At 55.7% G+C, this 18,755-nt stretch overlaps 6 protein-coding genes across 6 annotated transcripts; 2 read left to right on the forward strand and 4 right to left on the reverse strand.

Moving 5' to 3' along the window:
- Positions 1 to 412: 412 nt before the first annotated feature.
- Positions 413 to 2,136, reverse strand: CkaCkLH20_07450 (major facilitator superfamily transporter; the record flags this gene model as incomplete). The annotated part of the gene is made up of 2 exons (XM_038890167.1): positions 413 to 691; positions 742 to 2,136. 2 exons carry the CDS (start codon positions 2,134 to 2,136, stop codon positions 413 to 415), a joined length of 1,674 nt encoding a protein of 557 aa, XP_038744645.1.
- Positions 2,137 to 4,622: 2,486 nt separating this feature from the next.
- Positions 4,623 to 5,741, reverse strand: CkaCkLH20_07451 (uncharacterized protein; the record flags this gene model as incomplete). The annotated part of the gene is made up of 1 exon (XM_038890168.1): positions 4,623 to 5,741. The coding sequence occupies one exon, from the start codon at positions 5,739 to 5,741 to the stop codon at positions 4,623 to 4,625; it is 1,119 nt and encodes a 372-aa protein (XP_038744646.1).
- Positions 5,742 to 8,527: 2,786 nt separating this feature from the next.
- On the forward strand, positions 8,528 to 10,306 carry CkaCkLH20_07452 (major facilitator superfamily transporter; the record flags this gene model as incomplete). Its single annotated transcript, XM_038890169.1, has 5 exons — positions 8,528 to 8,886; positions 8,946 to 9,111; positions 9,168 to 9,337; positions 9,387 to 9,797; positions 9,853 to 10,306. The coding sequence occupies 5 exons, from the start codon at positions 8,528 to 8,530 to the stop codon at positions 10,304 to 10,306; spliced, it is 1,560 nt and encodes a 519-aa protein (XP_038744647.1).
- Positions 10,307 to 11,771: 1,465 nt separating this feature from the next.
- Positions 11,772 to 12,783, reverse strand: CkaCkLH20_07453 (uncharacterized protein; the record flags this gene model as incomplete). Its single annotated transcript, XM_038890170.1, has 3 exons — positions 11,772 to 11,943; positions 12,003 to 12,316; positions 12,472 to 12,783. 3 exons carry the CDS (start codon positions 12,781 to 12,783, stop codon positions 11,772 to 11,774), a joined length of 798 nt encoding a protein of 265 aa, XP_038744648.1.
- A 3,849-nt stretch (positions 12,784 to 16,632) lies between these two features.
- Positions 16,633 to 17,271, reverse strand: CkaCkLH20_07454 (CVNH domain-containing protein; the record flags this gene model as incomplete). The annotated part of the gene is made up of 3 exons (XM_038890171.1): positions 16,633 to 16,784; positions 16,846 to 16,942; positions 17,029 to 17,271. The coding sequence occupies 3 exons, from the start codon at positions 17,269 to 17,271 to the stop codon at positions 16,633 to 16,635; spliced, it is 492 nt and encodes a 163-aa protein (XP_038744649.1).
- A 507-nt stretch (positions 17,272 to 17,778) lies between these two features.
- On the forward strand, positions 17,779 to 18,596 carry CkaCkLH20_07455 (uncharacterized protein; the record flags this gene model as incomplete). Its single annotated transcript, XM_038890172.1, has 2 exons — positions 17,779 to 18,448; positions 18,508 to 18,596. The coding sequence occupies 2 exons, from the start codon at positions 17,779 to 17,781 to the stop codon at positions 18,594 to 18,596; spliced, it is 759 nt and encodes a 252-aa protein (XP_038744650.1).
- Positions 18,597 to 18,755: the final 159 nt, after the last annotated feature.

The raw sequence follows: 18,755 nt of genomic DNA on the forward strand, positions 1-18,755 counted from the left end.
CCAAAATGACCGTATCCTGATTGTCAATCGGTGTTTTTGCACGTAGCCCGCACACATAGCGGAGTAATCTGCGATCAGATGTACATGATGTTGCCGAGGCTGTCGTTGTACATCTCTACTGGCGACTGTTGATGAGATATTGAGATCGACAAGTATATTGTGATTTTTAAAGGATGGCTCGTAGGCCTCTGGAGTCTACAGTGCTGGCTTTTGCTCCTCCCATGCTTCTAAGAGGAGACTGCCATGTATCCCTCTATCAATGCAGTATAGCCGCTTTATCCTGGATCGTGATTAATCCCACCTGCAACGCTATGATTACCTTATTCTTAACACTTTTAGCAAAAAAACAAGCAAAGTTCTTTTCTTCTATTCGAGAAGAACATTGGGCGTCGGTCGCGGTCGCGATGACTCGCTATGGCTCGGTCTCGCCATCGGTGCCATCTTCTTCGCCGACCCAGTCACCACTCTCGAGGCCACGGTTGCGAATAGCCAGAGAACCCACCCATCCTAGTAGGGCGATGCCTCCGAAAATTCCCCAGGCGAGAGCTTCACCTTTGGGGTGGACGCGTGTAGACAAGGTGAAAAGTGCGCCGGAAACGAATGGTCCGAAACTGCGGCCGGCAGCGGATAATGTCTGGGCGATGCCGTTCAGGGTGCCGAGCGTGGCATGGTTCGGAGCGCAGTTGGTGATCTTAATGTCCGTTAGCGAGGGCCTGCTGTCCTTAGGGCACGAAGACTTACCAATAACATCACACTTGACAACCCGCCCACTGCGCAAATGTTCTTGATGATGAGAATAGCGCCCAACTCAATGTAAAGCCAGGTGGAACCGGTGCCGAGGCCAAAGTACGGTTCATCGTCCAGATACCCGATCCACGGCATCAGAGCCATGCTGACGGCAAGCCCTAACAGGGCGATTCGGTAGCTACCTAGGTTTCCTAGCCGTGTCTTGACAGGCTGGAAGATGAAAGCCTGGAAGACGATTGTGGCCACGCCAGCCAGACTCAAGCTGACGCCTATCTTGCTTGGAGGCAGGCCACGGCCGGTCGGGGGGTCTGCATCGGCGAAGATGGGGTATAAGCTGTTGTAAGAGATGTTGGACAGTTGGAAGACCAGATACGTCAACAAGACTAAAATGGTGTTGCGGTTCAGGATCTCACGCCAGGTCGCGGGGTCGCCCGGGGACTTGCCGTCTTCGGCCGCCGACCCATTTTCGGATCTGGGGCTGAGCAGTCCCTCATCTTCGGCCGCCTCGTCTTCGTCGTCCTCGTCGTCTGAGGTGCTCACCGCGACTTGCGAGCCGCGTCTGGGCCAGCGGGCGGCCCAAGAGTTCCTCTTCGGTTGTGTCTGTCTTTGGGCCCATGACCAGGCGTTCCGGGCCCACGTGGGAATCCAGGCCGCGTGGTCGGGCTCGAGACTTTCCAGGGTCTCCTCAAACCAGATCCCGACAACGATGACGCTGACAAGAAGCAGCGAAGCGCTGAGCAGATTCGGCGCCAGATACGGGTATTTCTTCCCCAGGCTGCCAACCAACAAACCGCCCAACGCGGGTCCTGTGATGCCTCCCAGCGAATAGATCACAGGCAGCCAGGTGAAAGCCCTGCTCTGATTCGAGCGATCCGTGACCTCGCCCAGTACGGTCGGTACCACGGCAGCATTGCCGTTCAACAAGCCCATGAAGACATGGACAAGCACGATCTGCCAGTAGGTCCGACAGAAGCCAAACGCGACGAAGCAGCACATGAGCAGGAAAGTGCCCACGACCATGACCGGTTTCCTCCCGATTACATCGGACAAGTATCCCCACAACAAGTTCGTCGACAGTTGCGCCAGTGCAAAGGACGAGGCCAGGATGCCGACGTACAGACCCGTCTGCGAGTCCGGAATGTCTGAAAAGGACTCGACCATCTGGGGCAAATAGGGTCCTATGGAGTTGAGGGCCGTCTGCTCGCTGAGGGAGAGAAAGGCGAGCAGGGCCAGCTGGCGCACCGGCAAGGGAGTCTGTTCTTTGTCATCGTCGGAGGCGCTGGAGCCCGAGTCGGAGTGGTCGAAAAGCTCGGCGGAGGACTGCTCGCGAGGAGTCTTGGGCGGCGGTGTCGGGAAGGTGTGATATCGATGAGTGGATTGGCGGCGCATGGTAGATTGTCGTCGGCTTGATTCGATGCTTCCCAAGGTGGGAATGGGAGCGCCTGCGTGGAATGAACCCGACGAGGCTGTGCGGGTAGCGGCGGCAGCGCCGACAAGGTTGGAGTGGACCATTATACTGGTATTCCGAGAGCAGATTAAGCACCAACCGAGCGTGGTGGCTGCAGATTACCTAGCCGGGCGCAAGAAGACGTCGCTGCTGGCGGTGACGTCGACGAAAAGGCGTAGGCGTGCGCGTTCGTACACGGTCGTCGTTGTCGTCGTCAGTCGGTGGTAAATCGTCGGAGATCGGTATCGGGTCGGTGGGAAATGCTCTTTCGGGTGTAGCTGCGCTGCGCTGCGCTTCGCTTCTGGGCGGCGCTACCCCGCTGCCAGGGTCTCACGGTGATGGAATGCAGAATCGCAGCCTCAAGCGCATGGCTTCAAGTTTCCCGGGGAGCGTGCGATATTAATGGAAAGTAGTGCCAATTACTGGTGCGCAGCGCGAGGAGATCGATGGTGCATCCCAGAGGCCCGGCGAAGGAAGGTAGCGGCGGGAGGTGGAGGGGGAGAAGACGTGTCGCGAGGGTGTGTCGATGGTGCGGTGGTGAGATTGGTGGTTTTTGGTGGTTGGTGGTGGTGGTGGTAATTCAAAAGTCGAGATGGAATGGCAAGCGGGAATTAGCTTCGGCTGGATGCGACGTAGCCACCTGCTGTTTTTGCCGTGGTGCAGTTGTTTCTGCCCACTGAGAGCGAAGGAGAGAAAAGCTACAAGGTACTTCAGGTGGCAGCACAGACCAGGGTGACCTCATTTTTCACTGGTTTTTTTTTCTCTCCTGCTCCATAAAAAGAGCTACGTACCTCGGAGGTGTGCTCCGTGCTCCGTGCACCATGAAAAAAAAGCGGGTGGCAGGCGGGAAGTCACGAAGTCTCTGTTAAGCTTCCCGCTGTTGACAGAAGCTTCAACACTAACAGCCAATTAAAACCGCACCTCTTTTTTCGACTCTGTTGATCGCCTCGTGCCTCAGCTTTCTCCCGATCACGCGCATATGATGACGTCCACCCATAAAATCAGCCCTCTGTCATTGGTCAGCCCCATCTGATCTCTGATCTGGCACTCGTCCGAGATCCTCCAACAGAAACCGACTGAATTCTAATGCTGTCGCTGTCTCTTTGTTGTCCCCCAACTGTTCGTCTGCGAGGCCACACGCCAATCAGTTGACCTCGCAGACCGACGGCCACTACACTAGACTGTTTCTCGACCACAGCCTTGTGACCACGGACTGTTGGCTTAACTGGCATTTTCAACGGCGTCATCTACAGCCAGCACAAGAGACATCTGACTCTGGGCTCTAAAATCTCCGATACTAGGCCAATGCAGGGTCCAGGTGTCTTCATTATTGTGCGAGATGCACCAAGATCGCAGCCCTTCCTATCGTATCTCTATTAGCTGAACCGATACAGGTTAGTTATGGCCCCCCGACTATTTCGTACAGCACCAGCCAAGACTTTGGTCCACTGGTCCGTCTGTCATCTAGGCGCGGGACAGCTGTTGAAGGCTCTCAACGAAGACTGCCAGTACAGAAGCCAGGCAACATCGATGCAGATGCCAACGTATCTGGTCAGAGAACTATGCTCACACCAAGGACCGGATTTGACACGTTCATGCAAGCGGCTGCCTCGGCAAAGACAAAGACAGTCTTGCCGACACGCTTCAACACAATTCATTGTCATGGACTGAAGAGACTTCTTAGGTCTTGCTGCATCCTGCAACATTCAGTATCAGAAACTCCCACCAAGGTCATGCGCGTGATAAGCCAAAATGAAATAGAAACCGTACGGCAGGGCAAGACACTCTCGTCCCGGGCTGGTATGATCCGGGTCCTCGTGGCATCCTCCCAGCATTAACGAGTGCCATCTGGCCCCCCATGAAGAGCAAGTCTCAGCCCGCCCGAGCCCTTTTAACATCAAGCTGTGCCGTTCTGCCGAGCCCTCTGTAAACGCAGGCTTGTGAGACCGTAAACGCCATATAAGTGGCCATCACCATCATTCTCTGCGGCGTTCCAACCCGAGCTCGGTGAAGCAGCAGACGGCCGGCAGCTGCAGATGAGCATGTGCATAATTCCCGAGTCACAAATTTTCCGGATAAAAACGCACAAGGCTACCCCAAGTCCAGGGTTCATTGTTCCAACGTCAAGGGTCGCGACTCCGGTGCCTGGCGGAAACCCCAGCTGGCTGGAGGGGTTACTTCGGTCTATGATGAGCCGAAAGACGACGCATCCAAGAAGCGCATCTCGGCGCGAATACCGACCGCCGTTTCGGTCCCTCTTGACGAGAAGTTAGAGACACGTCTTCGCGGTCCACTACGTCCTCACAGCGGAACTGACCGGCGTGCCGGCGAACCCGGAACGGAGGTTTCACCGGGTCTCTTCAAAGACAGGATTATGGTTTTGGAATCCAATTCGTTTTTCATTTCATTTCAGCATGGTATCATAACATTAATAGTAGACCCGCAGGAACTCCACCAAAGCCATCATGGCCATCGCCTGGCCGTACGGCATACTCGTCCGCGGGATGTCCTTGTAGTGCTGCAAGTCGTGGCCCATGCCCGTGCCGAACGACGTGTTGAGCAGCTCGCCCTCGGGGCTGATGTTCTCCAGCACCGCCCTCACGGCCTTGATGGCCGTCTCCTCGTACTCCTTTCCGATGTACTTCTTTCGCTGTCCCTTGAGGATGCCGTACGCGAAGCCCGCCGTGGCGCTGGCCTCGACGTACGAACCCTCCGCCTCGGGCACGTCCAGCAGCGTCCGCCAGAGACCGTTCTCGGCCTGGAGAGGCACCAGGGCGTTGACCTGCGCGTCGAGGGTGTTGACGAGGTGTGCCCTCAGGGCGTCGTCGCCGCCGAGGTCGAGGAGCTCGATGAACTCGGGGATGACGATCGTCACCCAGCTGTTGCCGCGGGCCCAACGGGCGCGGGCGAAGTTGTGGCCGCCCTCGTGGAAGGTCCAGCCGTGGAAGAAGAGACCGGTCGGCGCGTCGAAGAGGTATTGGAGGTGGATGAGGAACTGCTTCTTGGCCTCCTCGACGTAGTGCGGGCGGTTGAGCACGAGGCCGATCTTGGCCAGCGGCATGACGGTCATCATGAGGGTGTCGTCCCAGAGCTGCTGGTCGTTGACCTCGAGGTAGGTGATGTGCTGCATGCCGCCGTACTTTGTGCGGGGGAGGTCGTGGTAGGCCCACTCGGCCCAGCTCTCGAGCCAGGGGCGGTAGGTCGGGTTGCCCGTCTTCTCGTAGACGTAGGCGAGGGTGAGGAAGACGGCCATGGTGTTGATGTTCTTGCCCTTGTGGCCCTCCTCGAAGCGGTTCCGGAACCAGTCCTCGATGGTCTTGAGGCACTCCTCGTCACCCGTCAACTCGTAGTACTTCCAGATGCCGTACAGGCCGATTCCATGCGTCCATTCCCAGTCCTGCCAGCCCTTGGTGTCGATGATGCGGCCGTCGGCGAGGGTCATCAGGAACTCGCCCGTCGTGTCCTTAATGTTGACGAGCTCGTGGATGAGCTGCTTGACCTGCTTGTGCACATCGGCCGACTTGACGCCATGGAGTTCGGCAGGCATGTTGGCGGCTGGCTTGAGGGATGTGTGAGAATTGATGTATGGTAGTTGGCTTCATGGTTCAGCGAGTTAGCTTCTTAGACTTTTGACATCTCCTGGGGCGGGGTAGCCCCGCGATCGGCTCAAGACCGACTTTTGCAGGTTGCGACGTCAGAGCTACCAACCTTTAAAGAAGAACACACTTGAGACCAGTATGAGTTGGGATCTCGAGATTCACGTTTCTCTGTTCAGAATTGGCGGCCTGGTTCCGGTTCCGGTTCGGTGAAGAATGACAACAGGGGACGAGAGCAGAGACACAGGCGTTGACGCGACTTTTTGCTGGCTGCAGAATGCTTATGAAGGTAGGGCTTCGGCGGAATAATCTGAAGGAAAACCAGGGTGTCAGGGGTACGTGGACGAAGGGAACCGGGGGAACGACGAGTTCGGCGTGATACAGGCCGAGGACGAAGAAAGCCAAGCAACGCGTTATGCTGTTGCGGTTTCGCTGGTCTTGGAACTCCACTACTTGATGCACAATGAGGTTAGAAAGAGGCACGGAGACTCCTGGCAGGAGGGAAAAGCCATCTGTCTTTTCTCTCTGGCCTCTCTAGACTCTCTTGCCAGGACTGCGCTGCTGCAGAAAGGCACGAAATCTCTCGCTTTGGCTGGACGGGCTGGGGTCCGCTCTGGGTGGATACCCCCGGTGCGACTCCGCTCCATCTCGGTTCCTCCTCCCCCGCGCCCCGGGCCAGTTACCCCGCGCCGGTGGGGACCTACTCCGATTTTTTCGTTATTTGCGGTTTGGCCTCGAACCCCGTCTCCCTCGGTGTTATTTTGTCTCTGTCTTTCCTGACTGGCTCGACTTTCCTAACCTGACCAAAATCAAGAAAAGGGCGGCTGGATGAACCCTGCTTTCTCCTCGCTCATTACGAGGTCCGCCGCCGGCCAACTGCGGCGGCCCCCGGTCTTTAACTCAGTGTTGGGGAACTCATCTCCGCACTCGCGTCCGCACTGGATCTTTGGGGAGAAGGACGGAAAGATGGAGAGTCTGGAGAGAGGGGAAACAGCGGGCTTTTCCTCCATTTCCCCCAGGTTGCGGGGAGTCGCAGGCCCAATATTTCTGCTGACCAAAAGCGAAGGTGACTCGACTCAGGCATAACCAGAACGCGGAGTCGACTCGGAGTGAAATTGAAATGCACAAAATTAATCGTCGCATTATCACGAGATCAAGTGCGCCTGAACTGCAATTCCAACTGGAATGTTACTTACGACGAGCTTCGACAATGCAGGAGAAACTAGCCAGAACTGATGAAGTATGTCTTCACTTGCCAATTCCATACCTGTTATGCCACATATGCAGACATCATTATGGTAAAGACATGAGAGGTTGTGCATAACTCCGCCATTCTCCTGTTCCCTCTCCGTCTCCTCCAACACAACTTTGACCAGTCCCGCCAGCCCCTGGCCAGCTGAGCCACGACAGTCGCTTCCAACACTCCAATTGACTCTCCAGCAATCCAGGCAACCCGAAGTTGCCGCAGACACCCATCAAGCTTTGGCAGCCGTAGCCAAGATGAACGTCACGGATGTTCACCGACGCTAATCTCTCCCAGGGCACGCCGCCCCGATTCCATCACCCTCGTAGCCGTTCACTCGAGCCAATCCCGTCCCCTGTAAACCCTCCCGAAAGCCGATCCGCCTCGCCAGATTTCCTTCTGCCCAGAATTGCCCAGAAATCTTCCCTTGCCATCCCGTCGACTGCCGTCATATTGCCGTTGACCGCCCGTCTTGGCAATGAGCCTCCAAAACGTCGACATCCTTCTTCACAAGAGAAGGCCGCCATGAAGTGAGACGTTCGCCTTGGAATATCTGAGTGCTCAGTCCTCAGTCGAGTTCGGGAAGAACCACCAAGTCCAGACACAGCAATTGCAGACGCTCGATCGCCGGGTTGCCCCCGTTATCCTGCCAAACCGTGGAACATGCGCCAGAAACAAAACCCCCCGTGTCCACACACTCTCGCCGTCTGAACCGCAGCCATTGTCCAATGTAGCCACGCCCACCGTCACCGCGTACCGACCCCGTGGGCCCCCCGGTCCCATATCAACAGCTTTCGACCAACCCCAGGCCTGACTCGTGCCGGTTTACCCATGGGTGATGGATACCCTTCTCTGGTGTCTCACCCAATCTGCGCGCGTTCTGCTCTTATTCTCCAGATATTAGGAGTTTGGGGGAAGGTCCAAAGGGGGTGTACGAGGCTCAGACCGCGCCCAGTCTCCCGCCATCTCGGTCGAATGATGTCCCAAGTGAACCCGCTTGTCCGGTTTCTCTCGTTGGCCACCATCGTGGTCTTATTTGGTACCGTCGAATGGGAAGCATTCCTTCTCCCCAAGACCCGTGGGGGGACAATATCTGGAGTTGCGCTTCCTCGTCGTCCCTTTTCGCGGGGGACCGAACTGCCCCCACTGGAGAACGCGCGCTTCCAACAGAAACCTTGGGGTAGAAGTGAGGAGAGTGAGGGTTTAATCCGGGGTTTGGCAAGTAGTCCTAAAAGTGACATATCCAAATACCCTCGCCCACCTGCCTTCCCATGCCGCCCTCGACACTCCACTCCGAATCCGTCCATATATAGAATCAGGTAGCATCCATTTCCTCTTCGCTCTCTTCCGTCCAAGGTGCCCAGCTTCTTCCTTCTTTCATAGAAGTCAGACATACCCGGATCCCCTGCCCTCATCGACACTTCATTGTAGTCGTGAGTCGACCCAGCCCAACGGGTATTCATCACCGATCACCCTCACCACGCATCCATCAAAATGGCATCAACAGAGGTCGCCGACGTAACGCCCAACCCGGGCAAGAGCTCCCTCCACGAGGTCGAACGAACCACCTCCTACGAGAAAGCCCAGGCAACCCGCCTCGAAAACGTCGATAACGAACTCTCACAATACATCGGCGGCAACGTCACCGTCTCCCGCGAACGCAGCGATGAACTCCGCAAGAAGATCGACCGCCGCGTCCTCACCGTCATGATCGGCACCTACTTCCTCCAAGCCATCGACAAGGGCACAATGTCCTTCGCCTCCGTCATGGGTCTCCAGAAGGACACCGGCCTCGTCGGCCAGCAGTTTTCCTGGCTGACGACGTGTATTTACATTGCGATTCTCTTCGTCGAGTTCGTCTTCCCATCCTGTTCGTTTGATAACCCGTTTTCTGACAATATTTCACCCTCAGATATCCTCAGAACTGGATCATCGCCCGCGCCCCTATCGCGAAGTATCTCTCATTTTCCATCATCGCCTGGGGTGCCACCTTGGCCTGCCATGCCGCCTGCACGAACTTCACGGGCCTCGTCGTCGTCCGCACACTGCTCGGTATCTTCGAATCTGCCTGTCAACCCGTAGGTGAACGTCTTTGTGGTATAGTAATGACATATGCTGATGTACTATGCCGTAGGCTTTCGTGATTCTCTCTGGCATGTGGTACCGTCGCGAGGAACAGGCCTCGCGCGTGACGTACTGGTACATGATGAACGGCGCTCAGCAAATCGTCGGCGGTCTCCTCGCCTACTGCTTCACCCACATCACCGGCGGACCTCTGAAGAGCTGGCAATGGCTCTTCCTCATGTGAGTACACCGCCGTCCGATGTCATTCTCAATACTAACCATCCCAAAGCTACGGCGTCATCTCCGTCATCTTTGGTGTCTTCGTCCTCTTCTGGATGCCCGACTCGCCCATGCGCGCCAAATGCTTCACCGAGCAGGAGAAGCGCGAGATGGTCGAGCGCGTCCGCGACAACCAGACCGGTATCCAGAACAAGACCTTCAAGCGGGAGCAGGCCATCGAGGCCCTCCTGGATCCCCAGGTCTGGGGATACGCCCTGATCGCGCTCTGCACCACCCTGCCCACCTCGGGCCTGGGCGCTTTCGCCAACATCATCATCAAGAGCTTCGGTTTCTCCACGCTGGAAGTGCAGCTCCTCGCCATGGTCCTCGGCTTCTACATCATCTTCGTCCTCCTCGGTTCCGTCTGGCTCGTCAAGAAGACCGGACAGAACCTCTACGTCATGCTCGGCTTCTGCGTCCCGTGAGTTTTCTCCCCCGAACACTCTGTCATCATTTCTCCCTCTGACACGATACAGCTCCGTCGTCGGCACCGTGCTCCTGATGACTCTCCCCAATCAGACCTTCTCCCAGCACGTCGGCCTGCTCATCTGCTACTACATCACCCTCTCCTTCTGGTCCGCGCAGACCCTCGCCCTCTCCCTCATCTCCCGCAACATCGCCGGCCAGACCAAGAAGCAGGTCGCCGTCGCCCTCAACTTCATCATCTGGGCCACCGGAAACGCCATCGGGCCCCAGGTCTTCCTCGAGTGGAACGCCCCGCGGTACTTCATCGCGTTCGCCACCCACCTGGGGTGCTACGCGCTGCTCATCCTCATCATCGTCGGCCTGAGGATCCACCTCGTCCGCCAGAACAAGAAGAGGGACGAGATGGCCGCCGCCGGCGTCGCCGAGGCTTCTCCTGACTACACCGCCCACGCCTTTGAGGACATGACGGATAAGGAGAACCTTTCCTTCCGCTATGTATTCTAAGATGTGGGTAAGCGTGTGTTTTGTATTATTAGTAATGAGAATAGACTTGATGGCTCATGATCCTCAAATTCACTCCTGCTGTGCCTGGTCAGTGTCTCCTACTTACGATCCACGTACCAGTGTTAAAGCTTCGCGGTCTTGGAAGCGTGCTGAATCCTCTCGTTTGCCGCCTTGAATACAGCTGGGTCACGAAAGGCAGACACCTACGACAATATCGACACTCAATTGACGCAATCTCGTGCCCCAACTGATGACAAATCGCGCAGATACAATTCAAGTCGCATCTACACAACACCTGCGTCATTATTTCTAAATCCCGTCTCTACGGGTTTGACATTGCGATAGGCAATCAAAAGTCCGCCAGGCGAGAACTGGTGACGAAACATCGGAGCCGGCGCTGACGCAACAGTAAAGATCGCGGGGTGGCCGCCGAATGCTGACTGGCCTTGGCTTTTTGCAAGGGACAAGGCAGAGTCGTAACCGGTCAGCGTCACTGCTTTACTGCCTCAAGAGCCCCCATGATCTTGGACAAGCAGTCGGGCCAAGTGCTCTTGGCGCTTGCTAATGCCAGGCACGATAGTCGGGGTATTCATCATCATCGTGGGTATTGAATCTTGGTAAGGCTAATCAACGCATCCCCGCGTGATGACCTTGTTTTACCTCCATTATTCCGACATGTTTCTTCTTCCGCGCTAATCGGGGCAACTGAAGGGGAGGACTGCGATGATGGGGCGCAGTGCAGCGCATGACTGGAGTCCTCCCCGAGGCGTCAATAAGACGAGGGAAAGATGTAATCGTTCTGATTCGCTACCCGTATCGGTCTGGTTCCATGCAAAGAGACTGGGCCGGAATTTTGGGTGTGCCGGGAAGTCCAACGGGATCCCGCTGGCCAGCTACCGGGCCGGTGTGTTGCTTCGTCGACTCCCGCTCAGTGCATTATGCCAGAGGGTTCAATCGAGGCCTAGTCTTTCAACTCGTCGATTCGTGTGTCATTTGAATCATAGAATAGTTTCTGTGGATTACATCGCAGCTAAATGAGAAGATGTAAATGCCGGCGCAATGTATTGAATATCTCTATCGGAATCTTTGGGCCCGCCATCAGATTCGATCCAACCCAAGCTATCTCATATGAGAACAGCTAAATGACGTGATAAAATGAAGACAACAAGAAATGAATCCCCAGAAAGTCGTCGTGAGACTGAGAGGTGTAGATGCAGATGCGCGTCCAGGCGCTGATGCTCGCTATGCCAATGCCAATACCAATACCAATCAATACCAATACCAATGCTGATGTCGATGCCTGCCGCCAAAGGAGTGTCGCTCGCTTCAGTCATGCCCAAAAATGCCAACCAAACCTCGCTGAATATGCCGCCCCTCGTACTCATACACCCATTATCATCGTCGTCGTCGTAACACACGTGCGCGCCTGGTCTGCGCCACCACAACGCACATCGGGAAGCCCCCCTCAGTACCAGGTAGGTGGAATGGACCAGTGCCGAAGCATGTTATCGACGGCCTTGTTCCACTCGTACTCGAAGCACGCCGCGAGCTGGGCGGCTTCCTCCTCGGAAGGGTCGCGACCTCCCCACATCTCGGGCTTCGCGGCCTCGAGGGCGGCGTATCCCGAAACCAGGCCGCTGGCACACACGCGTTAGCTCACGGTAGTTGTCGTCGTCGACGAGGGCGAAACACGTACTCCTCTTGGATCTTCGTCAAGCAGAGCCACGCCAGGTTCCAGCTCTTGTTCGAGTCCGGGTCGTTGCGCACGCGGACGTGGGCGTCGTAGAGGATGTCGGTGCAGAGAGGGTAGCTGCGCGTGAGCCCGCGCAGCTCGGTGAGGAGCTGGTTGCTGTTGACGTAGTAGTCCCACGCCGCCGTCATGGGGCCCTGGAAGGCGAGCGCGTCCTCCTCGTTCTCGCAGGTCGCCGCCACGCGCTCGATGCGGCAGAGTTCGGTGAGGGTGTTGACGCGGTGGGTTTCGAGGGACTCGATCAGTTGTTGGATGGAGCGCTGCGTTTTGTGTAAGCTTGGAGTCCCCACGAGAGGCGTGAGGCTGTGTGGGTCATGGAGACATCGCGAGACAGGTATAGACAGATGATTGAGGAGGAGGTTTGGATGGGCAGGGACGGACGTGGGGATAGTACAAAGAAGAGGCCTTGACTGACTTGAACCGCCCTCGGCTTTTTACTGCTCTTGGAGCTGCGGTGGCTAGACGATCCTGCCGAGCGGCCGGAACGAGACGAAGACATGGTCGACGGCGTTGCGCGGAAAGGATGAGACTTCTGAGTGAGACGGGATGAGGAAAAGGAAGATAGGATGTCTTGGACTGTGAACTCTGTGTCCTTGCCGACGTAGTCATGAAGCTCGGTGATGTTCGTGTAGCTGCTGTCCGTGCTACTCCGAGATTCAGACTTGGGGACGGGCGAACCTGAAGATGATATATCCTTTCCCGATCTTTCTCTTGGCATCGGTCTCATCACGATAGGCGTTCAGGCCCCAGGGAGCTGCGTAGATGTTTGGATCGGTAGGTTGAGGTAGCCAAGGACGGTTCCAGCTGAGGAAAGTCGTATCCCGAGTGACGTCGTTGGTCGAGTCACGGTATGTTCGAGATAGCCGTCGGGTTGTTAGAAAGATATCCGCAGCAACGATCTCCGGAGAAAGCGTATGATGTGATGTGGATATGCATTCACAGAGCCTCCGTGATGCCTCAGTCTGATATGAGAAGCTTATGTTGTATGAGTTACACCGAGGAATGGTCATGCAATAGCCAAGGTCGCTGTAATCTACAGCAGCGACGACTAATATGGTCCAATATATGGTGATTATCAAGGTCCAAAAGAGGAACATGACAGTTAGAGCATGAAGACATGTCTGTGGCAGATGGAAACGGGAGAGAGGCGTCTAAGCCACAGATGTCAAGGCCAGGTATCACGCCAGCCATGGGAAGAGTGAAACCCGTAACCCTAAACGTGGGAAACATGCAATCCGAGGGCTAGCTGAGGGCTGAGTATGGGGCTGATTGTTGGCTTCGGGAAGTAGCTTGGGAGCACGGCAGCTAGGACGACGATGTCCAGCCATGGACGTTCTAATGGGGTAAATTATGGTACAAACACTCGAATAGGTAAACAGCGCCGTCCACACTCGAGGCCAATTTGTCCCAAAAGGCCGGCTGTGCATGGATTGTAGTAGACTGGAAGCATATCAGATCGTTCAAAGGGACCGTTGATGTCAAGGTTGGGGAGACAAGTGGGTGTGGCCTTGCAGATTGATGAGAGAGAAGAGGTGCTTCGACCCGCTGATTGGTGAAAACGAGACCGATGCTCGGCCGAAGAAACTGCTGACAGAGCAAACATTATTTTTGTCTTTGCTGGTTTTGCTGGCAGCTACTTTGAACAATGACGATGGGATCGCTGTCGTGCGAGACCCAGCTCCCGGGACGGCAACTCTGCCGGCGATGGGTGGAGTGGGATGTGACAGACTCCCTAATCCCTGTCGCTGCAGCCCTACAAGGAGGCTTTTACGATGAGGGTGGGATCATAGGTTGGGTCAGCGAGCAACAAGCGCTCGATGGGTACCGAGAAAGGCAGTCAGATTTTAGTCGGGGGTCATGTCCGTGGGATGGCGTTCAACGGCCGCTCACGACCAGCCACCTCCGGGATCTGATTGACCCACGAGACCGAGGCGGCATCTGCAGGTGAGGGTGAAGGTCGTGGCTGTTACGGCCGATGAAGGATGTACTGCAGCGGATGTAGTCGTGGCGCTGCTCGCTGACACGGAACGAGGAGTCGTCACTTGGCAGTCGGCCGGTCTGCAGCAGGGGCGGATCTGAAACGAATTCATCGAAGTGGATAGGCGTTCGGCGATTGTTGTTTGGTTTATCTCTGCAGATACGGCCTCGAAACGCCCGGGTGGAGTGGCGAGCGGACGCGAATTCGACAGTCGGAGTTCATGGCAGAGATGCCGGTAGAAAGCCGGTGATGAGCGGGAATCGTGGGGAATACCCACAATGACGACAGTCCGGAAGTCGGCGATTACTCGGTTAGTGAGGGTTGTGAGTGTCGTATTCCCGTGGTTTGTTTTTCTCACAAAGTCATTAGGATACCAGTTGACCGTGCGGGTAGTATCGTCCGAATGTCTCAACCTTAGTTCCCGTGAGGTGTCGTCTCAAGTCTCGGATGATGGAATACCCTCATGCATGTGCGGGGCGGATTTGATAGGGCTGAACATTGACTTGCCCGGCAAGAGTCAGAACTGGCCGGTTCGAATACCAGCTGCCCCGCGTCTGGCATCATAGAGAGGGCGAGACCTCTGAGCCGTGGCCTCGGTCCGCGCTGCTGATAGTAAATTGTTGATGCCCTAAGTGTGGATGCCCAAAACATGCGGTCATTCAGGGATATGGACAACCTGCATCAGATCGACAATGTGGTGCGCCTATGTTGCGATCTCAGAGGTCTGTTGACAGAAATGAGGGTGATGTGGCCCAGACTCAGATGCGAGGCCAAACAGGCCTGTGACACACAATCACTCCATGCGTCATTGAGATTGGCCAATGAAGCCGTTTCCTGGTCGGAGAAAACGTGGTGCTGAACGTGAGGCTGTTGCAGAGCTGAGACTCCTTCACAGCCGTCCCTGACAGATCGATCGACACGACGTTGGGCGGCCGCATGGCACTGCGACCGGTCGATCAACGGAGCTGGTCCCGACCGCAGATCGTGTTCGTTATCCTTTCTTGGACAGAGTCATCGTAAGCGTCGAGTGGTGTTTGACTCCGCGTTCATGCAAGAATGAGGCATCGCAAATACTGAGGAGGTCGTGTCGATACTTGGCAAGGCAGACTCGCACGGGCGGCTATTCTGCCATCCGCGAAGGGTGAAAACATTCAAGCAGGAGCCGAGGTAAAGCAGATTTCTTCGGAAGCGCCGTCGTTGGCCATGCTAAGCGCGCGAACGCTGTGAAAGGTGTGTGGTTTGCTGCGGTACGTGAAGATGTAGAAACAATCGCGGATCCAGAGGTGCGGGAGCCTAAAAAGAGTGGGAAAACACCAACAAAATGCCCGCAAGTGCGAGTGCTAAAATCCTGGAAATGTCCGGTGAAACAGGGCAGGTCCCGGACTTGGTGCATGCCTGCGCCACACTGCACGGACTATTATCCACTAAAAAGACTTCCGCCCGTTCGTCACTCCAATGAGGGACCTGATGAGTCCGAGACGGGGAGCCATGTCATTGGTTAAACGTGGCTTGATCCGCAAAAAGTGGCTTCCGCTTCAGCCCCCCGGCTCATGGAAATCCGAGAGGCACCTCACTAAGACGCATCCATGATTATATTCCCGATTTAACGGTCCAAATGTAGTATTAACTTTCAAACAGAGGAAGAGCCAGAGAAAACTTGACTTGCTGTTTCGTATTGACGATCTTTTCTTTTTTGGAAATTGAATCCGGAAGCCATGCCACACCGGCGCTGGTGTTGGTCTTGAGGACTGTATTGTTTTCCCTTTAGATGCAGACACCCCGGCATACCGGACCTCACCGAGTCCTTGGCCGTCATCTCTCGGATCCGGTGACTGGAAATGTGATGATGCCCCGATCAATGGCTTCACACGGGCTGGCAGCTCTTTTCCTGACACTAATACCAGCACACCTTTCCAACGGGACGCTTCAACTACCAGCGGCCGACGACCGGGACGTGTCAGCGCTCGGCATCATGCACTTTGATCGGTAAGCCAGAACTTTTGAAAACCCTCCCCCACGCATATTCACCTCGGCCGTAAATATTTGTCACGTGAACATGTTTCTGCTTGGAATCGTCGCTGACTGCAGCTGGTTACTCCGCCATTGTTCGGATCGTACGGCGAGGGCGCCGTGATTTCCCTCGACGTTCCGCTTATCTCATCTCAAAAGGTCCGGAAAGACCTTCCCCCGAAAGGTCGCCGCAGTCCTTGCTGACCACCTCCGAGTCCTCGATTGACATCACATCTCATACCTCACGAGGCCTCTTCGTTGTGTAACCTTGGCCCGGGAACTCGGTCGTCGGGTCGAGGAGGGGGGCGGCTACCCCCAACTTGTTGCTTATGGTGCTCAGCACCTTTCCCGGCATCGTCACTTCCAACTTTTCACTCCGAACCTGATTGTAAACAATGATTTTTGCCTCTATGAGTAGCCTAGAATGCTCCGTAGCAATGCAGAGATGGGTACGCCAACGGTGACGCGCATCCAATCATCAAATTCGCTCCAAAAGTCAGGCCAGATCTCCTCGTCCATTATAGCCTGCCGCAATCAGGCTGCCAAAGCATTTTCCAATTCTCTGCGATCAATCTCGAGGCGTCGGAATCAAGACCAGATGTCGCAGTCGGTGCTGAAGATCTCAGGAGGAGGGCCCTCGGGCCACCAGTCCTTGGGCTTGCAAACCCATTTGGTGTTGTAGCAGTCGGAGATGCCGCCGCGGCAGGAGAGGTAGCCGTTCCAGTTGGTCAGGACCTCGTCTGGGAAGCAATGGTCAGCAAACTGCATTCGGTCGGGGCCGGCGAACATGATAGAACCTACTGAGATCGATGCTGGTCTCCTTGTAGTCGCCCGCAAGCGTCTTGCACTTGCATTTGATGTCGGCGAAGCCATCGGGGGCACAATCCTGGCAAGTCTCCTAGAAATTGCCGCTTCAATCTTGTCAGTAATCTATCGATCAAGTAGGAGCCGCAGACCTTACTTCGTGTGCTTCTCGGGCTTCACCTGGAGGTCACCAAGGACGTTGGAGAGGCAGTCGTTGAGGTTGATGACACTGAAGGTGGACGATCCACAGATGTTGTCCTCGCAGTAGGTGGTGACACTACCGTCGCCACGCAGGGCGAACTGGGGTCCGTCAGTGAGGTAGCCACAGCCCTCGTCAAGGAAGCCAGCCCGGGCCACCTTTGCAAGGCCAAAGGTAAGGGTTATGCCCTTGAGAACAATCATAGGAAGAAGCTTGACCATCATATTGGGAGTGTCAGATGATGGTGGCTCTGTGATGATGGCTTTGTGATGAGGCCGTGTTGTGCAACTTAGAGTAAAAGGGCAGGAGTTGAGAGAAAAAGTCTTAAGGTGGATTTAATAAAGAGAGAGAAGGCAGTTGATCTGTAAAGGCAAGACCAATTCACTAGTAACCCGCACCTGCCGTCTGGTCTTGTGATATTCAACTCACTTTGAGAAGTAAAAACTTTTCACCCCTTAAGCGAGGACTAGAGTTCAGATGAGATAGATTGAAGCAATAACTCATCCTTAAGGGATCTAGGGCTTTCTTTGTTATTCTCTAAGGGTTGGCAGTTCCTTCCCTCTCAAGATCCAAACCCACATATTTCAATCTCTTCTGTTGTTTCCCCCCAACTCTTCCTCCTTTCTTCAACCTCACCACCACCCAAATTTTCACAAACAGGTGAAAACTTCTTACTCTCAACCACTCCTCACTCACCTCACATCACTAAAATCACACACCAAGCCGTCAAGATGAACCTTCGTCGCGCTGCCATCTGTCTCCTTGGAGGCATGCCTCTCCTCATCGCCGCTGAGGGCGGGTTCTTCATGAACGACCCCCGCGACAACAACAATGAGCACGTCCTCGCCGCCCGCGACAATGCCGCTCAGGTCGAGGACACCAAGGGAACCACCGTCATCAAGACCACCCTCACCACGACCACCACCATCCCCTCCACCACCCAGACCAGCATCAACACCCCCCTCTCCGTCTCCAACGCCCTCGCCAGAACCGTCAACCCGGCCGCCACCAACACCCAGGCCCAGGCCTCGCCCGCCCGCCCCTACAACTCCACCGGCGGCGGCAAGAAGAACAAGACCCTCCTCACCAACAAGCTGACCATCGCCGCCGACTCGGAGCCCGCCGCCGGCTTCATCAAGACCTGCATCACCTGGAAGGTCTGGGACGCCAACAACCACCTCTGGGCCAAGTGCCGCGCCCGCGGCAAGGGCAAGTGGTTCTGGTCCCGCATCGGCCTCGACCACATGCTCGGCAACGTCGGCGGCCGCCTCGTCTACCAGAAGGAGGGCTACTTCTCCTCCTCGTGCGTCTCCTGCTCCCGCCACAAGGACAGCCGCAGCTACTTCCAGTGCGAGTGCAAGGACAGCAAGGGAGAGTTCCAGAGGACCGTCATCGATCTGGGTAAGTTCCTCCTCTTCCGATCCCCATTCTCAGGGTCTCGTGACTGACCGCTGTGGCAGACCTCTACCTGGCCAACCACGATGGCTTCGTCTGCTCCGAGTACCAGTGCGGTGTTCGTGAGGACCCCCCTCCCGGCGTCGAGGAGTAAGCCGCACCGTCGCATTGCGTACCACATTGAGGAATACGGAAGGTGTCACAGGCAAGCTGCGTTGCATGATGGACGTTTTCCAGGATGGACTTTTGAGACAAGACAGGAAACGAAGATACCATAGACAGTCAACATGAATCTTTGGCTCTATTGGCCTCT

This window comes from Colletotrichum karsti, assembly GCF_011947395.1.
Source record: "Colletotrichum karsti strain CkLH20 chromosome Unknown Scaffold23, whole genome shotgun sequence".
In the NCBI taxonomy this organism is placed as follows: Eukaryota; Fungi; Ascomycota; class Sordariomycetes; order Glomerellales; family Glomerellaceae; genus Colletotrichum; species Colletotrichum karsti.